Below are 24,979 nucleotides of genomic sequence, written 5' to 3'. Positions count from 1 at the left end.
TTCCACTGATCCATGTGCCTGTTTTTGTGCCAGTACCATACTGCCTTGATGATGCCACAAGCTTTTCTTTTCCAACTTTCCTTTGGTGATTTGGGGTCTTTTCTGGTTTCATACAAATTTCAGGATTATATTTGTTCCAGCTCTGTGAAGAGTTGATGGTGTTTTGATAGGGAACACACTGAATATATAGATTGCTCTAAGTAGCACAGACATTTTAACAATATTTGTTCTTCCAATCCAAGAGCATGGAATGTTCTATTTCTTTGTGCCTTCAATTTCTTTCATAAGTGTTGCATAGTTTTCTGAGGACAGATCCTTGCCTCTTTGGTTTCCAGGTTTTTTTTGCTGTTGTTTTGGCTTTTTAAGATTTGAGACAGAGAGAGCACGAGCAGCAGGGAGGGGCAGAGGGAGAGGGAGCAGCAGACTCCCTGCTGAGCGAGGAGCCCAACGTGGGTCTTGATCCCAGGACCCTGAAATCGTGATGTGAGTGGAAGGCAGACATTTAACTGAGCTACTCAGATGCCCCTCTTTAGCTAGGTTTATCTCTAGATATCTTATGGTTTTTGGTGCAACTGAAAATAGGGTCAACTTCTTAATTTCTCTTTCTTCTCATTGTTAGTGTACAGAAATGCAACTGATTTCTGTGCCCTGATTTTATATCCTGCTACTCTGCTGGATTCCTGTATGAGTTCCAGCAATTTTGGGCTAGATTATCATGTCATCTGCAAAGAGTGAGAGTTTGACTTCTTTGCTGATTCAGATGACTTATTTTTGTGGTCTGATTGCTGAGGCTAAGACTTCTGGTACTATGTTGAAGAGCAGCGGTAATTGTGGACATTCCTGCTGTGGGGGATGCCAGACATCCCATCCTGATCTTATGGAAAAGCTGTTTTTCCTCATTGAGAATGACACTCGCTGTGGGTTTTTTGTAGATGGCTTTTGATACTGAGGTATGTTCCCTCTAACTCTACACTGTGCAGAGTTTAAATTAAGAAAGGAAAAAAAAAAGGAAAAAAAAGGGGAAAAAAAAAAGGAAAAAAAAATAAATTAAGAAAGGATGCTGTACTTTGTCGAATACTTTTTCTGCATCTATTGAGAGGATTATGAGATTCTTATCCTTTTATTAATGTAGCATATCACATTGATTACTATGTGAAGTTGAACCACCCTTGAAGCCGAGGAATAAATCCCACTTGGTCGTGGTGAATAATCCTTTTAATGTACTATTGGATCCCACTGACTAGTATGTTGGTAAGAATTTTGGCATCCATGTTCATCAGGGGTATTAGTCTGTAATTCTCCTTTTTGGTGGGGTCTTTGTCTGGTTTTGGGATCAAGGTAATGCTGGCCTCACAGAAAGAGTTTGGAGATTTTCCTTCAACTTCTATTTTTTGAAACAGCTTCAGAAGAACAGGCATTATTTCTTCTTTTAGTCTTTGGTAGAATTCCCCTGGGAGGCCATCTGGCCCTGGAATCTTGCCTGTTGGGAGATTTTTTATTAACCTTTCAATTTCCTTGCTGGTTATGGGTCTGTTCAGGTGTTCTATTTCTTCCTATTTCAGTTTTGTTAGTTTATATCTCTCTAGGAATGCATCCATTTCTTCCAGACTGCCTACTTGTTGACATGTAATTGCTTATAACATGATCCCTTAGTGTTGGTTGTGATCTCTCCTCTTTTATTCATGATTTTACTTATTTGGATACTTTCTCTTTTATTTTTGTTAAGTCTGGCCAGAGGTTTATCAATCTTATTAATTCTTTCAAAGAACAAGCTCCTAGTTTTGTTGATCCGTCCTACTCTTCTTTTGGTTTCTATTTTGTTGATTTCTGCTCCAATCTTTATTCTCTTCTCCTCTGGGTTTAGGCTTTATTTGCTATTCTTTCTCCAGCTCCCTTAGCTATAAGTTTAGGATGTATATCTGACACCTTTCTTCTTTCTTTAGAAAGGCTTGTACTGCCATATACTTCTGTCTTAGGTCCACCTTTGCTGCATCCCAAAGGTTCTGAACAGTTGTGTTTTAATTTTAATTTGTTTCCATGAATTTTTTAAATTCTTTTTTAAATTTCCTGGTTGACCCATTCATCCTTTAGTAAGATGTTCTTAAACCTCCATGTATTTGAGTTCATGTAATTTCCTCTTGTGACTGAGTTCAAGTTTCAAAGCATTGTGGTCTGAAAAATACACAGGGAATGATCCCAATCTTTTGGTACTGGTTGAGACCTGACTTGTGACCCAGTATGTGATCTATTCTGGAGAAAGTTCCATGTGCACATGAGAAGAATGTGTATTTTATCGCTTTAAGATGGAGTGCTTTGACTTTATCTATGAAGTTCATCTGGTCCAGTGTGTCATTCAAAGCCCTTGTTTCTTTGTTGATCTTCTGCTTAGATTATCTTCTGCACAGAAGGAGGTGTTAAGAGTCCCCTATTATCGGGGCGCCTGGGTGGCTCAGTGGGTTAAAGCCTCTGCCTTTGGCTTGGGTCGTGATCCCAGGTTCCTGGGATCGAGCCCCACGTCGGGCTCTCTGCTCAGTGGGGAGCCTGCTTCCCTTCCTCTCTCTCTGTCTGCCTCTCTGCCTAGTTGTGATCTCTATCAAATAAATAAAATCGTAAAAAAAAAAAAAGAGTCCCCTATTATCAATGTATTTAATTTTGCTTTTAATTGGTTTATATAATTGACTATTCCCATGTTAGGGGCATAAATACTCATAGTTGTTAGATGATCTTGTTGGAGAGACCCTTTAATTACAATATAGTGGCCTTCCTCATCTCTTATTAGTCTTTGGTTTAAAATCTAGTTTGGGGGCGCCTGGGTGGCTCAGTGGGTTAAGGCCTCTGCCTTCGCCTCAGGTCATGATCCCAGGGTCCTAGGATCGAGTCCCGCATCGGGCTCTCTGCTTGGCGGGGAGCCTGCTTTCCTCCTCTCTCCCTCTGCCTGCCTTTCTGCCTACTTGTGATCTCTGTCAAATAAATAAATAAAATCTTTAAAAAAATAAAATCTAGTTTGTCTGATATAAGTATTACTACCCAAGCTTTCTTTGATATCCATTAGTATGGTAAATGGTTTTCCACCCCCTCACTTTCAATCTAGAGGTGTCTTTGGGTCAAAAATGAGTCTTCTACAGATAGCATACTGATGGGTCTTGCTTTTTTATCCAATCTGATACCTTGTGCTTTTGACTGGGGGCACTTAGCCCATTTACATTCAGAGTACTACTGAAAGATATGAATTTAGCGCCACTGTATTGCCTATAGTCACTATTTCTGTACACTGTCTCTGTTCCTTTCTGTTCTATGTTACTTCTGGACTCTCTTCACTTAAAGGATCCCCTTTAATATTTCTTGCAGGGCTGGTTCAATAATCACAAATTCTTTTAGTTTCTGTTTGTCCTGGAAGCTTTTTATCTCTCCTTCTATTTTGAATGACAATCTCGCTGGATAAAATATTCTTGGATGCATATTTTCTCAGTTAGCACCCTGAATATATCATGCTAGTACTTTCTGGCTTGCCAGGTCTCTGTGGTAGGTCTGCTGCCTATGTAATGTTTCTACCCTTGGAGGTTACAGACCTCTTGTCCCGAGGTGCTTTCAGGATTTTCTCTTTGTCTCTGAGATTTGAAAGCTTCACTATTATATGTCGAGGTTGTAGACCTATTTTTATTGATTTTGAGAGGGGCTCTCTGTGCCTCCTGGACTTGAATGCCTGCTTCCTTCCCTAAATGAGGGAAGTTCTCTGCTATAATTGGCTCCAATATACCTTCTGCCCCCCTCTCTCTTTCCTCTTCATCTGGGATCCCAATTATTCTAATATTGTGTTGCTTTATGATATCACTTATCTCGAATTCCTTCATGATCCAGTAGTTTATCTCTCTTTTTCTCAGCTTCCTTATTCTCCATCATTTTGTCTTCTATATCACTAATTCTTTCTTCTGCCCCATTTATCCTAGCAGTTAGAGCCTCCATTTTTTATTGCACCCCAATAATAGCCTTTTTTATTTCAATTTGGTTAGATTTTAGTTTTTATTCCTCCAGAAAGGGATTCTCTAGAGTCTTCTATGCTTTTTATAAGCCCAGCTAATATCTTTATAATCGTTACTCTGAACTCTAGTTCCAACATCTTACTTATATCCATACTGATTAGGTCCCTGTCAGTCAGTACCTCCTCTTGTTCTCTTTTTTGAGGTGAGTTTTTCCATCTTGTCATTCTGTGCAGAGAAGAATAGATGAACAAGAGAACAAAATACTAAAATGGCAATAACAGCCCCAGAGAAATATATACTAAACAAATCAGAAGAGACCCAAAATAAAAAAATAAATAAGTAAATAAATAAAATCTTTAAAGACAGAGAGAATATAACCAGACAGGTGAACAGAGCAGAACAATACACTGGATCCTGTGTGTATTTTGGTCTGTTAGAAAACTAGATCCCAAAATTGTGAAGAAAGAAAAACTTCCACAAAAATAAAATTAAGGGCGCCTGGGTGGCTCAGTGGGTTGAGCCGCTGCCTTCGGCTCAGGTCATGATCTCAGGGTCCTGGGATCGAGTCCCGCATCGGGCTCTCTGCTCGGCAGGGAGCCTGCTTCCCTCTCTCTCTCTCTCTCTCTCTGCCTGCCTCTCTGTCTACTTGTGATCTCTCTCTGTCAAATAAATAAATAAAATCTTAAAAAAAAATAAAATTAAAAATAAAAAAAATAAAATTAAACTTAAGAACATAAATATAAAATTAAATATAAAAATTAAATATAAGAAATGTAGATAGAATAAAACTGTAAAAATAAAAATGAAAAAGGACAAAAGAAAAAAAACAAAAACAACAAAAAAGAAAAGAGTATAAACAGACCGGTGAATGGAACAGAGCAATATAATATATTCTGGGTGTATTTTGGTCTGTCTGTTTGAAGAAGCTACATTCCAAAACTATAAAGAAAGAAAAATTTACATATATACAAAAATGAAATAAAATACAATGAAAGGATAGAATGTAACTGTAGAGATGAAAATTTAAGACTTTTAAAAGAGAGAGTATAATCAGACAGGTGAACAGAACAGAGCAATACACTAGAATCTGGGTGTATTTTGGTCTGTTACAAGAAACTGCATCCCAGAACTGTACAGAAAAACTTATATATATACAAAAATAAAATGAAATACAATGAAGGGATAGACTATAACTGTAAAAATGAAACTTAAGGGATGCCTGGGTGGCTCAGTTGGTTGGACGACTGCCTTCGGCTCAGGTCATGATCCTGGAGTCTCGGGATCGAGTCCCGCATCGGGCTCCCGGCTCCGCGGGAGTCTGCTTCTCTCTCTGACCTTCTCCTAGCTCATGCTCTCTCTCACTGTCTCTCTCTCAAATAAATAAATAAAAAATCTTTAAAAAAAAAAAAAAAGAAACTTAAGATTTTAAAAAAGAGTTAATAAGAAATTGGTTGAAAAATAAAGAAAAAAGGGGCGCCTGGGTGGCTCAGTGGGTTAAGCCACTGCCTTCATCTCAGGTCATGATCCCAGGTCCTGGGTTCAAGCCCCGCGTCGGGCTTTCTGCTCAGCAGGGAGCCTGCTTCCTCCTCTCTCTCTGTCTGCCTGTCTGCCTACTTGTGATTTCTCGCTGTCAAATAAATAAATGAAATCTTAAAAAAAAAAAAAAGAAAGAAAGAAAAATAAAGAAAAAAAATTAAAATTCAAAGACTAAACAATCAGAAAAATACCATGAATTCTATACACTATTCTTCCCTATTGCTGGACTTCTGGAGTTCTCTATGATGGGTAAAAACATGGTCTGAGCTTATTAGGATATTCTTGCTGATCTTCTGGGGGAGGGGCCTGCTGAGGTGATTCTCAAGTGTCTTTTTGGGGGCAGAGTTGCACTGCCCTTGACAAGGGGCCAGGCTAAGCAAGCGGCTCCAGATTGCTCTCTGTGGCTTCTGTTCCCTGAAGGCTTTCTGCGCAGCTTTAGAGGATGAGAATGAAAACAGCAGCCTCCCAATCTCTGGCCCTGGAACAGAGCTCGGGGACCCACTCCTCTGTGTGCCCTCAGGAAAAAGCAATCACTCCTGTCTCCCAGGTCTCCAGCCGCACTCCATGCTCACCCAGCCTGTGACCAAGCATTTCTATTTCAAGCACGTGACCCTGCTTCGAGTCTCCAGAAGGGGTGGGTCTTGCGGTGGTTCAGCAGAATGCTGGGCCCCTGCTCGGAGAACAGTTGCCCAACCACGCCACAGTCTGCAGTTTATGGCAAAACCAAGCTGAAAGCCCACTCGTGGGTTCAATGATAGCAGCTGGCTTCCCCACTACCATGCCTGGGAACTCTGCCACACTCAGGCACCCCTGATGTTTCTGTGACCCAGAGGATCCTGAGACCACACTGTCCCATCTAAGATTCTGCCCCTCTTTGCCACTTGAGTGCCTTTCAGGCAGGGACCTCCCTTACTGGAGCTGACTTCTAAAAGTTCTGACTTTGCACTCAGCTGCGGTATCGGTTTCCTATGTTGACTGCTGCATTCCACCCCCGCCACAGTTTATCTTCCCATATACTGCCTCAGATTCACTTCTCCACACCCTCTACTTTGTAGAAAGTGGTCACTTCTCTATCTGTAGAATTTCAGCAATGCTTTTCTTTCTTTCTTTTTTTTTTTTTTTAAGATTTTATTTATTTATTTGTCAGAGAGAGAGAGAGAGAGAGAGAACGAGCACAGGCAGACAGAGTGGCAGGCAGAGGGAGAAGCAGGCTCCCCACAGAACAAGGAGCCCGATGTGGGACTCGATCCCAGGACGCTGGGATCATGACCTGAGCCGAAGGCAGCTGCTTAACCAACTGAGCCACCCAGGCATCCCTCAGCAATGCTTTTCTTAGATCTCTGGTTGAGTTCACAGGTGTTCACAATGATCTAATTAACTATCTAGCTGAATTCCTAGGACCCGATGAAACCAAGGTCTCCTACTGTGCCATCTTGGAAAGTCGCCGAGTGAAGTCTTTCTCACATTATCATCACTTAGGCTCTGCTTCTGTCCTCTCATCTCCTGATTCTTTTGTCTCCCCCATTCACCCTGTGATTATACGTAGTCCATCCAGATAATCCAGGATAATCTCCCCATGTCAAGACCCTTTAATCACCTTGCCATGGAACCTAACATATTCATAGGTTCTGCGGATTAGGACTTAGAAATGGAGAGGTGCATTATTCTGCCTACCACAGCTATATATCATCCTGTCAGGAACTGGTGACCAGGATTTCTAAAACTGGAGTCCATGGTTAGGCTTCAGGTTATCTATAAAACCCCTGAGATTGTTGGCAAAATGTATCTTCCGACGTGTTTCTCAAGAGAGCCCATAGCTTTCGTGATTCTCAAAAGAGCTATGTATGAGCCCATTACTATCAGTCACTGTCCAAGAACTGACTGAGGGAAGAGAGCAAAAACCAGCACTATCCCCATAACTATCAGAACAAAGACACAATCCTCCCCCGCCCTTCAACTGTAAGAAAAACTCATCACCACTTCTGTCTCCTCCTCAGGACATGCACAATTCCAAACCACACACAAACCTCTCCAGAGACAGAGGTGCCTGGGGTCCCAGTTTAAAGGCAAAATAATCCCCCCAGTATGCAAAAAGGGTAACAATAATAGGCCTGTGGGTAAAAAGTGGTGTGGGATCAAACTTTAAGTCATATAGGACCCCATGCCTGAGCCCTCTTCTTTTCCAGCCGAGCTTCTAATCACAGGTAGAGAAAATAACAGCCCTCGGCAAAAACAAAGCTGCCTCTTGGCATGAAGCATTCCCAGACCCGGGCCCCTTCTCTTCTCTTATTCTCAAGGAGAGGAGGCTCACCACGGTGTTCACACACTCTGACAGCTTTCCTCAGACAGCTGCCCAAAATGCTGCTTACCCAAACAGACTCTGGATATGAAACAGACTCTGAATATGAAATGGATCACTTCTTCCTCTGACCCCGAAAAAATTTTACTTAGCACAAGTAAACGCCTTAGAAAATAGTGTCTCTCTTACACCTGTGTGCCCAGCCACAAGAGAGAAAATGGTCACTTACTTTGACTGCAAGGTCTGCCTCGGCCATGTGCCATCTTCATTTTGGGGCTCAATTACTAGCACCTGAGTGAAAGGGGAAACCAAATAAGGAATATGCAAAAGACCTCACTGGTGACAAGCTCAGAACCAGAAGATATCTTGGCCATGCACCCTGGCAGAGCAGCCTGCTGGGCATGGCCTGAGCCCTCCTACCTGACCCTGGTAGAGCCCAGCGTCCTGGACAGTGTTGTCCAGCTTGCTCAGCTGCTCGTAGGTGTTGCTCATGTACTTGTTCCACAGCCGTGTTTCACGCTCAGCGGGGATATTGAATAGCTTCCGCATCTCCTTCTCAATGGTTGCTAGAGACGGACAGAAGGATCACTCAGGACTGAAGATCACTCAGATGGACAGAAGGATCACTCACCTCACTCCATATGCAAGGCTAGTAACAGCCGTAGCAAGCTAATGCTCATCCTCCCTCCTGTTCGGACCGTCAGTCACAGGGTGCTTTGGAACGAAAGTTCCGACTGACCTCGGACCCTCAATGATTAAGGCCAAATGTCTTCCATGGGCATCCTCCTGCGCTCACACACTTAGAAACCTTCCCTATGCTTCTCCTTCTTCAATAGGTGGGTCCCATTTACAGCACACAAGCAACACAGAAAGGTGACAAAACCTTCCTCTGAAGTTAAGATAAATGTGGTTTCGAATACCAGCCCTGCCACTTTCTCACAGAGATTTTCTTTTAAAGATTTTATTTATTTATTTGACAAAGAGACACACCAAGAGAGGGAACACAAGCAGGAGTAGTGGGAAAGGGAGAAGCAGGCTTCCAGCTGAGCGAGGAGCCCGATGTGGTTCTCAATCCCAGGACCCTGGGATCATGACCTGAGCCAAAGGCAGATGCTTAACCAACTGAGCCACCCAGGAACCCCCTCAGAGATTTTTTTTTTTTTTTTAAGATTTTATTTATTTATTTGACAGAGATCACAAGCAGGCAGAGAGGCAGGCAGAAACAGAGAGAGAGGAGGAAGCAGACTCCCCACTGAGCAGAGAGCCCGATGCAGGGCTCGATCCCAGGGCCCTGAGATCGTGACCTGAGCCGAAGGCAGAGGCTTTAACCCACTGAACCACCCAGGCGCCCCCCACTCAGAGATTTCTTAATAAGTAAGTATAACCTCCCCAAATCTGCATTTCCTCATTTTTATCACCGTATCATGTATCATGGTCAGGAAGCATGTCCAAGAGTCTGTAAAACATGATTCCCAGGCCTAGCTCTCCACAAGAATCAGGTCAGGACTGGTAACCACAACCTGAGACTATGTGGGTAACAACTCTGGAGGGGGTGCCTGGCTTCACTCTCATCGGCCACAATGCTCCGCGCTCTCCGCCTCCGGAAATTCGGAACAGCAGCCCAGCTACTCACCGATAGTGTCTGCCTTGCTGAAATGGCAACTCAGCACATTGGTGGGGTCACTATTCTCACAGAGCTTCAGTTCCAGCAAATAGACCTCCACCTTGCAGTGCTTGACGAAGAGGCCGTGCTCCACCACCTGCAAACAAGAGGCACAGGTAAAGCAGCAGCGGTTCCACACCGGGAAGACTGGGAAACAATAGGTTTCATCAGTGGTAAGGGGGCAGAATCCACACAATAATCACTTTCCCTAAGTGATCAGGGGATCAGGACAGATCTTTAAAGCCACCAGTATCTGTCCAAGAGTTTCAAATCTTGCTTCCCTTCACAAGAAAGAGTACCGGGTAGAGCCATAACCAGCTAGCTCTAACAGTGCACAACAGGGAAGTCACTGTTCATCTCTAAGTCAGAATCATGAGGTCTCCCTTGCAGGTTTTGCTGAATGAGAGGACTAGAGAATGTAGCTAAAACCCTGGGGCAGCAGAACACTCACCGTATGGCAACACTGTGGGCATTAGGGGACATCTGCCAGACTGGCACACCTCCAACTTTTTGATCCCTAACCCCTCTCAGGGGCCCAGGTTTCCAGATACAGAAAGAATGTAGTTCTGGCCTCAAACAATGACTGTTAGAAGCATGGCCTCAGGACTACAGATCTTTCCTACGCTGAAAAGGGGAACTACATACCAGGGAGAGTAAGAAATTTACCCAATGTCTACCTCTTAGCAAGCATGTGATTCTCCCTCTGGTAGGGGACAAGCAAATGACTGTGGGAGTCAGGGTGGATGGTCTTCTCCTAAGTCCCATCTACCAGAGGGGTGAAGAATCTGGATTTCTACCTCATAGCCTGCTTTCCCTCAGGAGGCTATGCTTCTCTGGCTTATAAACACCTGCTTTTTGAGATATTCAACAGTGTGGCCCAAGAGTCATAAGCACAGAGGAAAAAACAGTCTCAGAAAGGTTGTAAGATAAACAAGAAGCAGTACATTACTGTATGTCCACATGACCCCAAGTAAACTTTCTCTCATAGAGCCTTCCAGAAAGTGCTCTCATGGCACTGCTGGACACATCCCAAGCCATGGGAAGCTCTGATGTTTGGAGGCCACTCACTGTAACATCTCAGGTGAGCAGCCTCACTCACCACCACTCACGACCACAATTCCCTAAAGAGAACCAGAAAGAAGGCCTCAAATACCTCTATTCCTCCACTTAGGCACATCCAATAACCCAGAAAACCAACACCAGTCAGTGTCCCCAGGGAGCACTTGCAGACACTGACCAGCAGCTGTGACAACTTGTGTACTCACTTTTCTGACAATGGGCTGTTGGCCTTCTACACAGCCATACCAGTTTAGTAATTTATTCCAGGCCTCCGTTGGGACCAAAACATAGTCCAATTCATCAATTAAATGTTCCTTCAAGGTCTGACTCTCAGGATCTGAAAAAAGAAAACACCTCATAACTCACTGCTCTTCTCCCCAGAAATATTTGTTTTACAGGATTCTTATGTACTTTTCAGAAAGAAAATTATTTATAGAACAGGTACAAAATTCCAAAATTCTGTCACTGGCCATAACACAGAGCAGACCTGACAACTGTATTCAGCCACGCCTTCATAGGAACATGTATTTCTTCTATAACGAAATGGAGTAGAGAGAATAAAAAACTCCAGTTTACATTTTCAATATGCTTCCAGATTCCACAATGAAAACTGTTAATTATGAACATTTAACATAATATTCTGCTTAGGGAAACTTCATTGAGGTCAAATATCTTCTGAAAGATTTACTAAGAAAATAACGAACACATCATTGAAGTTAACTTTATTTTACCAAGAGTCATTCAGTATTCTTAGTTTTCCACAGGCCAAGCTGAAACCCAGCTGAACAACCTCTTATGGAGGGGGGAACGTCTTTAACACCCAAATGTGCTCAACGTCCACCTCACACCCCCCACAGGCAGGCAACATGACTAGGAGTGGACGTCCACGATCTGAAACACTTCCTCAGCTGAAGACCAAGGAACTGGATCAAGGGAAGACTGATCACCTCCCACCAATGGAGCCTCCCTGTGCCCAGCAACACCTACTCCTGCCGTAATGGTTGTAGAAGTACCCAGAGTGGTGCAACTCATCTGTAACTCGAGGCATATGATGTTAAAAACCAAAACCAAAACCATAAACAGCATTCACAAAGTGACGGGGGCTTCCCATCACCCGCATCCCCTGGTGCCCCCCACCAGTTTTTACCCAACCCATCAGCTCTTCTGCCTTTCCTTGCAGCAAGCCTCAGACCTGACCCACCTCTGCCTTTTTCATCTGGAGGGAGAACAGGAAAGGAATTAAATAGCAGCGGAGGACAGAAATACCAAGGTGAGATGGACGATCGGATAAACATGATGGGGTATATACCTACAGCAGAACACTATTCAGCCTTCAAATGGAAGGAAATTGCAACACATGCTGCAACGATGAACCCCGAATATTACACTAAATAAAATAAGGCAGTCACAGAAAAACAAATACTAAACAATTCCACTTAAGTGAGGTGTCTAGAGTAGACAGATTCAGACACAGAAAGTAGAATGGTGGCTGCCAGGGGCTCAGAGGAAAGGAGACTGGGAGTCACAGTTTAATGGGTAGGGTTGCAGTTCTGCATGGTCAAAATGTTCTGGAAATTGGTTGCAGAACAATGTGAATATACTTAATACTATTGAACTGCACACTTAAAAATGGTCAAGAGGATAAACTATTATGTGTATTTTACCACTAAAAAAGGTGGGGGGAAGCACCTGGGTGGCTCAGTGGGTTAAAGCCTCTGCCTTCAGCTCAGGTCATGATCCCAGGGTCCTGGGATAGAGCCCCACATCGGGCTCTATGCTCAGCAGGGAGCCTGCTTCCTCCTCTCTCTGTCTGCTTCTCTGCCTACCTATGATCTCTGTCTGTCAAATGAATAAATAAAATCTTTTTTAAAAAGGGGCGGGGGAGCCTGGATGGCTCAGTGGGTTAAAGCCTCTGCCTTCAGCTCAGGTCATGATCTCAGGGTCCTGGGATCAAGCCCCGCGTCAGGCTCTCTGCTCAACAAGGGAGTCTGCTTCCCCCCTCTCTTTCTCCCTGCCTCTCTGCCTACTTGTGATCTGTCAAATAAACAAAGAAAAAAAATCTTTAAATTAAAAAAAAAAAAAAAAAAAAAAAGGATGGATGCTCCTTATTGATGAGCCAATCACTTTCCATAACCCGTCTGGCACAATTATTAACACTGACAGCGCAGGCCTTTTCTGCTGAGGAACAGAAGGATGATCCACTGGTATCAGTCTGCTTGAGACAAAAGCTTCCCCCTGAAACTGACACTTCTCTGACAATTGATTAATAAATTAAACTTCTGATTCATAAATTCAACTTTTCTCTGATTTATAAATTAAAAGTCATTGAAGTTATTCACTTCTTGTCTTTCTTGCGGATATATGCTTCTTCGTTTCTAACACTAAGCACTATGCAGATCTGGCTACACACACTGTGCCAAGCAGCAGCCAGAAATCTCTAAATGTGGTAAAGGAACAACAGCTTTCAGCATCACCAACTCCAAGTACATCATTTCCACAGGCCATTTTCCCCTCTAAGGATCCGTGATGATTTTTGCACACATCAAGCTTACACGCTCAGTGCAAATGCAGGGAATATGATTGGAATTCCCAATGCAGTTCACGACTTTCACTTGAAACAGGACCAGTCTAAAGGCATCATGCTCAAAATCACACAGAGGTTTGGGAATGAGGATTTAGTCTCTGCAAATTTCTTTCACAGAGGAGCATAAACGGGGAAAATGAGAGCACAGCTTGGCCTAAGCACAAGGATTTCATTTGATATACAGTAGAGGCAGAGGTGGCAAGCAGAAAAGGGGTGCTCTAGAGACAACGTAAGGAAGGACAGGCTAGACCCCATCCTTCCCACACTTCTAAGAGCTGTATCTAGCCAATTCCACGTTCCTACGTGAAAGGTAGCTGGATTGGGACTGAGAGCTGACTGAGAGCCTGGGAAATAAGGGGGTGATTCACCAGAGACAGGTCATTCCTGTACTGTCAATGTACTAAGCAGGTTCTAAACAGAATGTACTTCTTACCTCCTAAGCACAAAGCAAATGTTTCAAGGAAAAGCCAGATGACATTAAATTGGGGGACCATGGAAGAAATGCTTTCCCTTAGCTGAAGGTCATCCAAATGATTTCACAAAGCTCCTCTAGCCCTTATCATTAGTATTCTTATAAGCATTAATAAATCTATTTAAGGGGTGCCTGGGTGGCTCAGTGGGTTAAGCCGCTGCCTTCGGCTCAGGTCATGATCTCAGGGTCCTGGGATCGAGCCCCACATCGGGCTCTCTGCTCAGCAGGGAGCCTGCTTCCTCCTCTCTCTCTGCCTGCCTCTCTGCCTGCTTATGATCTCTGTCTGTCAAATAAATAAATAAAATCTTTAAAAAAATAAATAAACAAATAAATCTATTTTAAAAAGAAAAAAAAAAAAAAAAAAAAAAAAAGAGAGGCACCTGGCTGGCTCAGTCAGTAAAGCATATAACCCCTGATCTCGGTGTCATGAGTTCGAGCCCCACACTGGGGTTAGAGATTCCTTTAAAAGAAAGGGGGGTGCAGGGGGAGGAAAAGTGCAAACACGCTGTTGTGCTCCCTTACGCCAACTTCATGGTGTGATGCCACCATCTGACCTACATCAGGAAACAAAGCAATGAATTATGATGTCACCTGACCTCTCCTAAAACAAGTCTCACCTGAAGCACTGCCCATTTTTTAAAAACACCCAGGTTAATGTTAAGTACTTGGATCAAACCTCATACATGTCTGCCTTCCTACTGCTCTGATTTTGAACACAATCAACAGATCACTCTCATTCTTCTTGCATGGGAGTCTGAAGCTAAGCAGAACACAGCCTGGGAAAGGTCAACTGTCTTATCTATGCATCTACAGGTACAAGCCCAACTCTGGTATGTCATGCATCATTTTTTCAATCACTTCTTCCAATGGGAGCTGACCGTGATAATAACTCTACTTTCCACCTCTCCTCACACATTCCTATGACAATCACCATAGGAATGCTAGATGGATGTAGACAGGTCTGCAAATTGTTCCACTGCAAAGGTAACACAGAAAATTCTGCTACCCAAATTTCAGACTCCAGATGCAGTTTTTAAAATAATAACCTATTTCTTTCCATTCCACATGCTAATCTAAAATCTGACAGCTCTAAAAAAAACTAATCCCCAAAAAGAAAAATACGAGAAGCACGCTCGTATGTGAAGCAGTTAGTTTAGGAAAAAAGTAGCTTCATTCTTCTCAGAGGGTCTTACAAAGACTTCCGGTACAGATGCTAATCAAAGACACTTGTTTCTATCCATCACAACAGGAAAGTCAGGTTCACAACATCCATGTTACTGATAAAGGTGACCTCAGGTCACTGCCTAGGTGGGTATTTCAGTTAGAAAAGCAACAGGATACTATACCTGAAAAGAGTCCGGAGTTATCTATTGGGCCAGGAAATAGATTGTGTTCACCCACATTGTACATATCCCAGCTGTCAAAACCCACATACTTCTTCCACTGCTTGAACCACCGGCTGTCAATAAGATACCTAGAGACAGATAAAAATTTACTATACCAGAAAAACTGAGGTTATAAGTTTTTGCAGTTGCTCCTTTAATTTTTTTAATGATCTTTCCACCCAGGGAACACACATTTCCCATTCAGAAACATATTGCAAGAACAAGAGCAGGGCTAGGCCTCAGATGGCACAAAGAGCCTAGCCCAGGACAAGAGTCCATTAAGTGAAATGTTGAAAGAATGAATATAGGTGCTTGGCTGACTCAGCCAGTGGAGTGTGTGTACAACTCTTGATCTCGGGGTCGTTGAGTTCAAGTCCCATGTTGGGCACAGAGCTTACTTAAAAATAAATAAATATTTTTATTAAACAACAACAACAACAAAGACAGGAGTCTGGGTAGTGCAGTTGGTTGGGTGTCCAGCTCTTGATTTCAGCTCAGGTCATGATCTCAAGCCCCATGTCGGGCTTCTCAGCGTGGAGTCCGCTTGAGATTTTCTCTCTCTCTCTCCTTCTGTCTCTCCCCTGACTCACGCATTCTTACCTTCTCTCTCTCTCAATAAATAAAATCTTTAAATTAAAAAAAAAGAAAGAAAGAAAGAACAAGGGGTGCCTGGGTGGCTCAGTTAAGCATCTGACTCTTGGCCTCAGCTCAGGTCCTGACTTCAAGGTTGTGAGTTTAAGCCCAGTGTTGGGCTCTCCTCTGGCATGGAACCTACTTATTAAAAAAAAATAATAAGGGGGCACCTTGGTGGCTCAGTGGGTTAAGCCACTGCCTTTGGCTCAGGTCATGATCCCAGGGTCCTGGGATCCAGCCCCACATGGGGCTCTCTGCTCAGCAGGGGGCCTACTCCCCCCCCCCCGCCTACTTGTGATCTCTTGCTGTCAAATAAATAAATAAAATAAATAAATAAAATTTTTTTAAAAAGGAATGAATGAATAAAAGGAAATGACTGGCTTCAAAATGCTTATTTAAGTGAAGTCCTCCTATGGCTAAAATCTTGTTTGCCAATGAGCAAGTCATTAATTTCATAACGATCTTTATAGAGGTCCTTGTCCAGAACAGAAAGTTTGGTTATACTGCTCAACATGAAAAGCATTAAACTAATTCTCTCTCTGAAAATGGGATGAAAACACCATACAATTCAAGTTTTCTTTGAGTACCAAAGAAGACATTATAAAAAATGTGTACTTTAAAAAAAAAAAAAAAGGTACACACACACATATAATAGTGTCTAGGTATGGTACTATACAAATATAATAGTCTCTAGTTATTCCTGATCTGGTTATATTTTTAAAGTATCCCTATGAAAAAAATGAAAAAATAAAAGAATCACTATGCTGTTTTACAACTAAGAAGTAGTAAATCTCTCTGGGGGAAAAAAGCACAACATTTATATTGGTGAGTCCTTTAAGTAATTTTTTTTTTTTTTAAGATTTTATTTATTTATTTGTCAGAGAGAGCGAGGGAGAGAGAGCGAGCACAGGCAGACAGAATGGCAGGCAGAGGCAGAGGGAGAAGCAGGTTCCCTGACGAGCAAGGAGCCCGATGCGGGACTCGATCCCAGGACGCTGGGATCGTGACCTGAGCCGAAGGCAGCTGCTTAACCAACTGAGCCACCCAGGCGTCCCTAAGTAATTTTTTTTTAAATACTTTATCTATCTATTCATTTGAGAGAGTGTGGGAGAGGCAGAATGAGAGAGCACAAGCAGGGGGAGAGGCACAGAAGAGAGAAAAAGCAAGTCTGCCTGCTGAGCAGGGAGCCCCACTCCGGGGCTCCATCCCAGGGCCCTGGGATCATCACCTGAGCTGAAGGCAGATGCTTAACCAACTGAGCCACCCAAGCACCCCAAGTCCTTTAAGTTTTTATAAAAAAATAAACCTCAGCAATCAGGCAGCTTCCCAGAGGCCACAGGATCCATAAGTACATCCAAACCTTTAAAAGGCTCTTTTCCCTCCAAACCCCTTGAACAATATCCTCCAAACACTTTTAGTGTGTGATCTTAGTCTATATCAAACTTCCTCTGGTTCCTCTGAATATTCTTCATATATCACCCCTATGCAGGATAACTTCTGCTTGCCCTGCCTCTCACAGCTTGGCCAGCTGTACAGCCCTATCTGAACTCCTAATCCCAATGTTTCCCTTCCCTGGTCAATTCCTCTGTTACCATAAATGGCATTATCAACACCACCATCATTTCTTAAAAGATGGATGTTCAATCATATTGGATGTAAAGCCAAGCCCTAGCTTTCTACTCTCACATGATAATATCACCCAGGAACATCTTCACTAGTAGAAGTATTGTCTCTTCTACTAAACAATTAAGAAACCTCATGTCTCAGACTTGCTTTTCTAAACCTTGTACTTTTAATCTTTTCATCTAGGAGCTAAGCTATCCTCCTCTCCCGCTCCAAAATGCTGCTGCCACAATTATTTTTGACATTTGCTACCAAAATAACCTGGAGTTCTCAAACATTTGTCCAACTTCTGACCTTGACATCTGTTGGGCAGTTTACAAGTTACAAAAGTATCTCTTCTCCTGAACCCATAAGGTGGGGGTGCCAAATACTGCTACCCTGGCTTTAACAGTAAGGCACAGGGGTCTGGGAGGTGTGGTCGCCTTCGCTCAAGGTCACACAACGAATCCTCGAAGGCAAAGGGCTCTTCCCATCCAGAAGGTCCCCTTAAGCACTCCCCTTCTCCCCTTCCTGCAACCCTTGCCCCCACCGGGTCCGCCCTCTGGGGCTCGGAATGGGCCAAAACAACCCTCACACTTTCCCCTAGGAGATTCTCCTGAGAGGCAGGGTTCAGGACACCCCTCTCAGGGTCACTAACACCGCCCCCGCCCGGCCCCTACCCAAGCCGGAAAAGAGGGGTCCGGTCTGAGGGCCAGAGTCCCTGCCCCTGAGCCTGGGCAACGGAAACGCGGGTCCGGTGCTCACCACTGCGCCCCTCGTTGGAGTGTGGTCCTCATCAAGGCCCCGAGCTCGGATTTCTGGGTCTCCGCATCCGGTCGCTCACGACAGCCTCCACCTTCCGCCATCTCGTCCGCGGCCCCGGCCCAGCCGGCCCGGACATCCGCCTCGCGCACGGCGTGCTGTGGGCCGCGCCCACGCACGCACGCAAGCACGCACGCAAGCACGCACGCAAGCGCGCGCGCGCCCAGGCCCCACCTAGCGCCGCGTCCTGGAACGCCCGCCCGCCCGCCTCGCATGCACCGCCCTTCTCCCACGGGTGCGCGGCGGAGCCAGGAGAGGACCGGAAGAGGAGGTGGGCGCTGGCAAATTAGCCGCCCATTCCTCCCGTCTTGCGGGCGGAGCCGCGGGGTGGTTGTTTTGCACCCCTTTCTCCATCTAGCCCGGCCATCTCTCTAAGCACTTGACCACAGGCCCCTCGGCCCTTCGGGCACGCCGTCCGGGCCCGCGGTGTTAGCCTGCTCTTAGATAAACCCAGGCCAGGTACGAGAAGCCATGGAACTAGCTCTTCTTGCTTTGAGCTGGAGACCTTAGGCCAGTCGTTAGCCGCCCAAACGTGGGATCGGGGTGCCTGCCTTGGAGGCCCCACAGGGATTTGGGGGACTGCTGGGTGCACCACCGCCGTGGGACCGGGACTCGAAGATGTGATCTAGTTATTAACACTCCTCTCAAACAGTATAGACGCCAGAATCGTAGCCCACGACTGAATTCCCCAAACCCTCCACACTGAGCTAGCTACTTGCCTTGTCAGGGAGACAAGCAGCCGCTGAGTGGCGATAGCAACAGGGGAAGGAGGTTCAGGTGTTTTCTCCACATCAGGTGCCCAAGCTGCTGCTTAATTTGTTGCAGCAACAATATGCAGTGTCCTGAAACTGTATGTTTTCCACTCGACCCTACATACAAAAAGCACAGCCCTCCTCATGGAGTGGGAAGTAAGCCCGGAGCAAGGAAGAGACCGGGCAGCTGGCTAGCAGCTGGTCTAGCAGTTCCTGCCCTCAAAAATAAGTCACAGTGTGTGACTTCAATCTAATGGGGGAAGAGATCCTCCACAAATAACCCCAGGGTCAAGCAGTGTGTAGTAGGTTAAGTGCCATTAAAGAGTATGAACCAAAGACTGTAGACTCCCAAGCTTGTGAAAGGCAGACTTTGATTTGGTAGCATTTGAGCGTGGTTTTAAAGAAACAGAAATAAATGGTGGTGCATCCTACAGGAAGGGAAATTACAGGATCAGTTTCTGGAACAAGAAGGGCAGAATCAAAGAGTGAGGGTTAGACCAATTAACCTGGGCACAGACTACTGGAAAGAACCTTCCATCTAAAGCTAAAACAGAGGCCAGAAGGGTCACATATTCTGCCCACAGATACTGTAAAAGGTTTTGGAGCAGAGACAAAATGGCTGAGGGTGCTTCGTACCCACAGTGGTGAAGCCCAGGAGAGACCTATTAAGAACCTTTAACTGGAAAGATGGCAATGAGGGAGGAGAGGAGAAACATCAGTTTTGGGGATGGAGGAGGGAGCACTGACTAGGTTAAAGTGTGGTAGGTCATTTGAGCAGATTTACTATTTTCATGTGGGGTTTTAGCTAATTGAAATTAACATGAATCGACTTTGCACTGCCTGGGACACCCCTCAGGCACCATCTGGTAACACAGGGCCTCTTGGCAGTTGGGTAGATAGGAGAAGAAAATGAAAGGAAAAGGAATTAAAACTGCCTTGAATAACGGAATAACCTTATAGCTTATGGCTGTTAATCCTCCGCAGACAAGAGTTACCACCACATGGTAATTAATTCTACATCTGGGAAGCCAACCCTGACAATCTGAGTGCCTTTCTGTGAAAGTTATCTGAAAGTGTTAAAAATGTTGTGAAGTGAGAAACACTACCTTTAGTCCTATTATTTATGGAAAAAGAAAGCTGGGTTATCGACATGACTTCAGAACCTACATTCGATGGTGTCTACTCTCTTCTTTTTTTAACAATTTCTCCTATACCATTTATGGCATGGGTCAGAGTCTTAAGGAAGTAGGACAAATCCTCAGCACCACTAGAAAAGGGGACAAAACCTAATTATAAATAAGATGACTTTGGAAAACCTTTTTAAGGCAGGATCTCTTCAGCTATTAAATGGCTGTAAAAAATCTTGCTCTAATTATAGGTCGTTCCTAAAAAATGTATACTAAGATCACAAAGTGCCAATAGTTAAAATGCGAGGAATAAGGGAAACTTCATAATCAAAAAATCATTTCAAAAGGATTAAAACATGTTTTAATGGGGCGCCTGGCTGGCTCAGTTGCAAGATGCATGTGACTCTTGATCTCAGGGTCATGAATTTGACCCCCATGTTGGGTACAGAGAAGACTTAAATAAATAGAAATCTTAAATTAAAAAATAGAATGCTTTTAGTGAGTTTCATTAAAATGTTAAAGATTGGGAACTGGAAACAACCTCTGCTGTGTGTTCCTGCTGTTGTGGGTGACCTGTGGGTTTGGGAGGAAATGGGGATTCAGCTCAGGAGACACCCTTGCACAAGGGCCATGTTCTCTGTTGGGCCTTTTACCCTAGGGAGAGGTGTAGGCCTAGTAGGGCACTCACTTGGCCTCATAACCAAACCCCAGAACTGAACAAGCCACCCATTGCCATGGTAGCTTGGGCCATAAGAACAGGAAGGAAAGCATGAAGGGAGCTACAGGAAACAAGTTTGACTGATTGGTCACATACTGCTTGATCTTGGACTGTGATGACCTAACTGAGAGTTTGTAATGTCTGGGTGTGTGAACTTTATGCTTTATTTGGTTCCAAATCATATACTTCTTGCCTTGGCTGGCACTTTGGCTTGCTTTACACCTGACTGCAGTTGGCCCTTCCAAGGTCAGCAGTGGTCCACACTAGGCCAGCAGTGACAGAGCACATGTGGCAGTGTTCTCAAATATTGGGCACCTTTTGATTACAGCTCTCTTAGGGGGAGAATTATTGTTATTTCCTTCTTGTCTGTGCTCCTTTAACCCGGCCAGGGGACTATGAAAAAGTAAAAGGCTCTAGAAGTACATTTCAGAAGAATTAAATAAACATCAGTGAGATTATCACCTCTGTTATAGAAGGGTTAGATGACTGGGGAAGGTGACAGGCAAAGACCGGAAGAAATCTCTGAGAGGAAGTGGGATCACCTTTCCTACCCTGAAGACTCCTGCTGTTGGACAGATTCCATTCTGGTAATGCCACTGTTGGTGGCCAGCCGTGATTGGGCAGAGAGTGTGTGGGTTCCTGGGCCTCGGTGTGGCCAATGTCTTCTCTTCCTCCTCTAATTCTATTACCATCGATGTCTCCCCAATACACAAGTATTTAGCTTTTAATTTTGTTGGTTGCCCTTTGAACAGAGCAAATTCTCAACAGGCATTTCTCAGATGCATGAATATAAGAATACCAGTTACTAGTCATTTGTTCATTTGACTGGTAATCTATTACATACTGGTACTCACAGTCCCTACCCTCCTGAGATTCACAGCCAGTATGGTTGGGGAAGATGTTTTCACAAGTAATTATAGTTGGTGTGTTGTGTGACAAAGTGCTCCAGGAACATAGAGGGTGATGTTGCAAATCACTTTGCTGGGAAGGAAACCTAAGCAACCGGTATAGGGAACCAAGACATGCTAACATTCCCCCTGGGCTTTTGGGCACGTATGATGAGTCTGCAAGGGATGCTCAGGGGACCAGGGTGTCTTTGGATTCACATACTCATGGACACAGGCAGAGTTATGTGCTGGGGACAGAGGAGGCTAGGGTAACAAGTGCTTCCCCTGCAGGAAGACTCAGATGCCTCCCTGTGGAACCAGGTAGCCTGTAGGATCGTAAGACACCCTCAGGGCAGGCTACACATTTCCCTGGATACTGCTCGGACTCTAGGCACTTGGATGAGGTGGGCCTGTTTTGTGGTCTCTTACTCTGGCCTTTCTGGCTGTAATTAAACTAGGCCTGGGGAGGAGGGCATTGGGGACGAGGTGTTCTGTCTGAGAGATGATGATGGAAAGGCTGCTGGACCTCTGCCTAGCACAGCACTGTCATATCAGGTCGGTCTCAGTGCCTCTGGAGGCAACTAAAGGTTGGTGATTTTTGTTTTGCTTTCCCACATGACATATCTGAAGTTGACCTTTTTTTTTTTTTTTTTTTAAGATTTTATTTATTTATTTGATAGAGAGAGAGCACAAGTAGGGGCTCAGTCCTGAGCTGAAGGCAGACGCTCAGCTGCTGAGCTACCCAGGCACCCCTGGAGTTGAGTTATTGATGAGGTCAAAGCTGAAGGATGTTGGGGCTCAGAGTCTGCTTCTCTGCTACTCACAGGGTTAGGCTCCAAACCCATGAGCCCTTACTCCTTAGGCAAGAACTTCTCTTGTGGGGTGCCTGGGTGGCTCAGTGGGTTAAAGCCTCTGCCTTCAGTTCAGGTAATGATCCCAGGGTCCTGGGATAGAGCCCCTCATCGGGCTCTCTGCTTGGCAGGGAGCCTGCCTCCCCCTCTCTCTCTGCCTGCCTCTCTGCCTACTTGTGATCTCTGTCTGTCAAATAAATTTAAAAAAATTGTTTTAAATCTTAAAAAAAAAAAAAAAAAAAGAACTTCTCTTGTTTGTGCTCTCAGCTACCAGTTCAGCCCAGCAGTGCCTGATGCAAAGCAAGTGTCTGGTAACTTGTGGGACTAGCTGGAGCGAGGCTTTATTTTTAGCGCCATCCCAGCTTTGCCACACCTCTGTGTGTGGAAGCATGCCCTTCCAGCCTATTTGTTGATTGTCAATATAATAAAAACCTACCATCTTCAGGGTTCACTGCCCATTCTATATAGATCCATGCTGCATTCTCTTACGGAAATCTTTAGGCAGCATTTTTACTTAGTATTATCCAAAAGTTTAAACTTTTGGATAGAGAGAGATTTATTGAACTGGGGTGCCTAGGTGGCTCAGTCAGTTGAGTGTCCGACTCTTGATTTCCACTTGGATCATGATCTCAGGGTCCTGGGATCAAATCCTGTGTCAGGCTCTGTAATGGGCATGGAGCCTGCTTGGGATTCTCTCTCCCTCTCCCTCTCCCTCTTCCTCCCACCCTTCCTTTCTGCACATGCTCTCTCTGCCTTTCTAAAAAAAAAAAAAAAAAAAAAAAAGATATAAAGCAATTTATTGAACTGATAGGGTCAGGAATACTTCTGAGAAAATCAACTTGTTTTATTTATACATTCATTTATTTTTAAAAATTTTAAAAAAGATTTTATGTATTTATTTGAGAGAGAGAGAGAGAGCATGAGCAGGGGGAGGGGCAGAGGGAGAAGAAAAGAGAGAGAAGCAGACTCCTAGTGAGTGTGGAGCCTGACACGGGGCTTGATCTGAGGACCCTGGGATTATAACCTGGGCTGAAGGCAGCTGCTTAATGGCTGAGCCACCAAGTGCCTGAAGGCGCCCCTATTTTTAATTAAAAAAAAAAAAAAAAAGGTTTAAATGTTGTTTGCGGAACTACATTGAGACAGAATGAGGAACTCATCTGATAAAGAGCTAACTGTGAGAAGTGTCGGTATTTTATCAGATTTTTTTTCAGTTTTATTGAGGGTTAGTTGACCAATAAAACTGTAAAATATTTAAAGTGTACATAATGGTAATTTGATGGACTTCTACATAATTTTATGAGATTTAATGCTTTAAAAACAAAAAGAGAACCCAGAATTTCTGGAAGAACTCCAAAAACGAAAGCTTCCGTACCTGAGTAGCAGCAGGGCCCATTTCCTTTTCGGAAGGCCTGCAGCCTGAAAGCTGTTGCTGCTCCCAGAATCAAGCAATGCCCAGCAGCCGCTTTAACAGAACACGGGGACCTCAGGCGGGCTCACCGGGATTCCTCCGCTTTTACTTGCCACTTGAACTGCTGATTCACGATGGGGTGGGGCAGGTGCAGGTCAGAGCCAGCAGCGTTTTCATGGCTGAATGATAAGGAATGTGTATGTGTAGGAGTGTGTGTTTCTATGTGTTGTGGGGGAAATGTCCAGTTTCTTGGGGAGGAAGGGGTAGTGTTAACTGGCTTTACTCTGATTCTTCCTGAAGGAGGGAGTTGGAAATGACTTTAAGTTAAGGGAGGCAGGCCGCTTGAAGTCTTAGGAAGATACGCCAGCTAGGGGCAGCCACATTGGGAACTCCTATGTTCCCTTCTTTTGCAACCCCAGGCGTAAACTGACAGGAAAAAAAAGTGGGCAAGAGTGAGTCACCAGGCAGCTTGGGAGGGAAGAGGTTGATTGAAATCAGTTCGGAAAGCCCTGGGTTCCCATTTAGAGCCTAACCAGACAATGTGGCCTGGGCCGTGCTGACCCTTTACAGGAAAGGGGAGAGTTGGAGCAGAAAGTCTATCCTCACATTCAGCGGGTAGGTAGCTGAGTAGGATCCTAAGTCCCCAGAATTTCCAAAGCAGCATCTCTGGGTGAGGGCCATGGAACATAAGTTTTAACAAGTACCCTGGTGATTCCTGGAGGCTCTACGCTTAGCCCCCCAGAAGAAGACCTGACACATCTCGGACACTTGGTTATGTGGCTTCAGCTCCAGCTGCCCCCACCCCCCGAAACTTGTACTTGCTGAGGAATTAGGGACACTCAGTCCACAAGCACTTGCCCCAGCAACGGTTATGAAATATCCCTTCTCACGGCCCCTTGACTCCATCCTCGTTCCCCCAGCTGTTCCTGTTAGCTGACCCAGGATTGTGAATCCATAGGCCTCCAGCCTAGGCACCCACTGGTTTATTTCTTGTCACTCTCCCCAGGTGATCCTATACTCTCCAGTGGCTACTTACTGTCCCCTGTCTAGATCTTTGTCTCCCACCCACGCTCCTTTTTGGAGCCTCTTGTAACTACCTGCTCCAGATACCCCATCTAGACGTCTCATGCAAGATGTCTGAATCTCAACACTCTTCTCCGCAAACCTGCTTGTCCTTGTGTTGTCCAACTCAGTCGGCGAT

The 24,979-nt window shown here is 44.6% G+C and overlaps 1 protein-coding gene across 4 annotated transcripts in view; it reads right to left on the bottom strand.

The window, feature by feature from the left end:
• The window catches only part of USP4 (ubiquitin specific peptidase 4), a 52,940-nt gene extending 34,800 nt beyond the window's left edge, over nucleotides 1-18,140 (bottom strand). For 3 of the 4 annotated variants that reach the window (XM_047694070.1, XM_047694071.1, XM_047694072.1), the window contains exons 1-6: nucleotides 17,979-18,135; nucleotides 14,940-15,067; nucleotides 10,744-10,874; nucleotides 9,449-9,575; nucleotides 8,236-8,381; nucleotides 8,045-8,106 (exon numbers count right to left, since the gene is read on the bottom strand). In XM_047694070.1, coding sequence (XP_047550026.1) covers nucleotides 8,045-8,106; nucleotides 8,236-8,381; nucleotides 9,449-9,575; nucleotides 10,744-10,874; nucleotides 14,940-15,067; nucleotides 17,979-18,079 — 695 coding nt within the window. In that variant the 5' untranslated portion in view covers nucleotides 18,080-18,135. Of the gene's footprint in view, nucleotides 1-8,044; nucleotides 8,107-8,235; nucleotides 8,382-9,448; nucleotides 9,576-10,110; nucleotides 10,600-10,743; nucleotides 10,875-14,939; nucleotides 15,068-17,978 lie in introns of those variants that run through there. The other variant, XM_047694073.1, reaches the window with a different exon arrangement.
• Nucleotides 18,141-24,979: the final 6,839 nt, after the last annotated feature.

This window comes from Lutra lutra, chromosome 1, assembly GCF_902655055.1.
Source record: "Lutra lutra chromosome 1, mLutLut1.2, whole genome shotgun sequence".
Lineage (NCBI taxonomy): Eukaryota > Metazoa > Chordata > Mammalia > Carnivora > Mustelidae > Lutra > Lutra lutra.
The sequence above is the reverse complement of the archived record's forward strand: the minus strand, read 5'-3'. Positions and strand labels throughout refer to the sequence as shown.